Source organism: Fukomys damarensis, unplaced genomic scaffold, assembly GCF_012274545.1.
Source record: "Fukomys damarensis isolate Sample0158 unplaced genomic scaffold, DMR_v1.0_HiC HiC_scaffold_33, whole genome shotgun sequence".
Classification (NCBI taxonomy): domain Eukaryota; kingdom Metazoa; phylum Chordata; class Mammalia; order Rodentia; family Bathyergidae; genus Fukomys; species Fukomys damarensis.
The window spans coordinates 12071326-12074081 of NW_022900945.1; the positions used below are offsets into that span (position 1 = coordinate 12071326).

Below are 2756 nucleotides of genomic sequence, written 5' to 3' on the forward strand. Positions count from 1 at the left end.
TGCTCGGTCCGTGTCTGTTCCCGTTCGTCGTTTGCTCTCACTGCTGCCAATCACGCAGTCCCTCGCCCTGATGAAGCGAGCTCCTCTCCAGCCGTGTGTCATTTTTGTCCCAATTCTGTCTTTATTCTCCACATTCACCAGTAGAAAGTCAACTGTGCTGCAGAGTTACGTGTTGCGTTCACCATCAGCAGATGTGGTGCGCACGCCTGTAATCCCAGCACCCTCGGAGGCTGAGGCAGGAGGATCAGGAGTTGGAGCCCAACTCGGGCAACTTAGTAAGACCCTGAGTCAAAGAGTAAAATAAAAAGGGCTGGAGATGTAGCTCAATATGGACCTGGGTTCGATCCCAGCTCTGCAAATAAATAATAAATAAGCCAACCACTGTCATCTGCTACCCATGACTTCTGTGCCCAGCGCTCCGCTCCGGCTGGTGCAGCTCCAGTGGCCGAGGGTGACTCAGGAGGCCTGGAGCCACCACAGCAGGGCGGGGTGGCGTCCCCTCCACCGAGGTCCTCGTGCCTGGGGGCACTGTACTTCAGCAGCAGGGAGCTGTGGCGGAAGGACAGGGAGAGGCCTTCACGGGGCCTCTTCCAGCCCTGGGTCCTGTGGCATTGCTCCTGCCACACTTTACCGGTAACAAGCAAGTCACAGAAGGCACCCCAGGGTCAGGGCAGATTGTACGCCTTTAACCTTTTTCTTTATTTTAGCTTTTTGATAGGTTTCAATGTGTGGTTCAGGCTGGCCTCAAACTTGCAGCGATCCTCCTGCCTCGGCCTCCCGAGCGCTGGAACTACCTCCAGGTGCCACCACGCCCAGCCTGTACTCTGTCTCTTGATGAATGAGTGGCGAAGCCACCTTCAGAAGGGCACCACAGACAGACGTCTTTGGAGACTCACCTGCCACAACCCTGGTTCAGGAGTGGCCGTGGGGAGCCCACAGTCCAGCGCTGAGTGTCAGGCCGGGTTGCGGTGCGTGGCTCTCATGTCCCAAGGTTGCGTCTGGCCTTGCCCAGGAAGGGCAGGAGCATCACTGGGAGTTCGAGGCCAGCCTGGGCTGCACAGCGAGTTCAACAGCAGCCTGAACTACACAGTGATACCGTGTCTCAAGAAACAAAAGCCAGACAAAAAGAATTGGGTCACCAAAGCCAAGAAGGTGCATTGTACCCAGAAAGGCTGTGGGATCCTTCGTGCCCCCACTTCCTAGGAACCAGAAATGACGCGGTTCACCGCCATGGCAGGGACGGCCAAGTCCTGAGCGCTGGCAGAACTGAAACTAGTTTCCGCAGGCGCAGGCGCAGGCGTGGCTGGGGAACAGGAGCTGAGCAGTCACCGCCCCCAGGCAGGTCCCCGTAACACCCAGGAGGCCCCAGGTGTGGGTTCGGTGTCTGCAGCACTCACTGCTTCCACTGTCTGGGGCTCAAGGCCCTCCGCGGTGAGCTCGGTGCACAGCTCCGCCAGCTGCACTGCTACATTTAGCGGTGTCGAAGAGCAAACCCAGAGACGCATCCTCAGCTCCAGTGTTCTTAAAATTTTGAGACAGGGTTTTGCTGAGTTGCCCAGGCTAGGCTTGAACTTGCAACCCTCCTGCTTCAGCCTCCCAGAGTGCTGGGATGACAGGCGTGCACACCACCATGCTGGCTGTAAAAGGTGAACTTTGGACACCTGTGGCCACTTTCGCTTCTGTCATCAAGTTTTGGCTTCTCGGGGCCAGGCAGAGCAAGGGCAAGACCCACGCTTCACCGCCGGCAGACAGAGGGCAGGGACCCAGTGTGCCCGGAGCCTCCTGGGTGGGGCGGTCCTGGGTGTCCTGGGACCTCTGCCTTCTGAGTTGGGTGGGACCCAGGGCCTGAGTGTACCCCTACCTCTTCATTAGCTTCAATGACTGACTAGGTTTCTGGGGTGAGGGTCTCTGGCCTGGAGCTCACTATGCAGCCCAGGCTGGCCTCAAACATGGGAGATCCTCCTGCCTCAGCCTCCTGAGTGCTGACAGTACAGCGTGCAGCACCAAACCCGGCTTACAGCTGTACCACTGCATTCCTGCCAGCAGTGAAGAAGCATCTAGTTGTTCTACACCTTCACAGTATTTCATGTGCCAGGGCTCTGGGTTGTGCCCTTCTGGTGAACATGCAGTGGTCTCTCATCAATTTAGGCATCTAGTTTTTAAAGAGTTACTCTTCCCTTTACTCCCTGTCCTTTGGGGCGGGGGAGCTGTGTTTTAAAATTATGGGGAACAAAAGCTGGTAAATTTGCTTTTATTTTTTTTTATTTTGGGGGGGTACCAGGGATCAAACTCAGGACCTTGTGCTTGCTAGGCAAGCGGTAACTAAGTCCCCCACCCTTGCTTTATTATTTTAAACGATCATATTTACAAATTTTCTCCACGCCTGCCATCCCAGCACTCGGGAGGCTGAGGCAGGAGGATCTCCAGGAGTTCGAGGTCAGCCTGGGCTACACAGTGAATTCAAGGCCTTCTGAATTCCATGAGAACCGTGCCCCCCCAAAAAAAAACTTTCCCCTTTTTCCTTTTAAATGTAGATAAATGCAGAGGGAACGCCAGAAGAAGTTTTTCTTCAGCTCTGCGAGGCTGTGGACTGTATTTTCTGAGGAGCGGAGAGCTCGGGGCAGCCCACCCTCACCAGCGGCGATGTCTGTGCCCTACCGCGCCGCCCGCTTCCCGCGGCGCTGCGGAGCGGTTTCCCAGTCCCTGGTTGGGGCCCAGCTCCTGCCCTCCTCCCTCAGAAAGAAACTCGGCGGGAA

General features: G+C 56.2%; 1 protein-coding gene across 3 annotated transcripts in view; it reads left to right on the top strand.

The window, feature by feature from the left end:
• The window catches only part of Ak5 (adenylate kinase 5), a 219973-nt gene extending 217223 nt beyond the window's left edge, over positions 1 to 2750 (top strand). For all 3 annotated transcript variants that reach the window (XM_010605162.2, XM_010605165.3, XM_010605166.2), the window contains one exon: positions 2535 to 2750. In XM_010605162.2, coding sequence (XP_010603464.1) covers positions 2535 to 2603 — 69 coding nt within the window. In that variant the 3' untranslated portion in view covers positions 2604 to 2750. The remainder of the gene's footprint in view (positions 1 to 2534) is intronic.
• Positions 2751 to 2756: the final 6 nt, after the last annotated feature.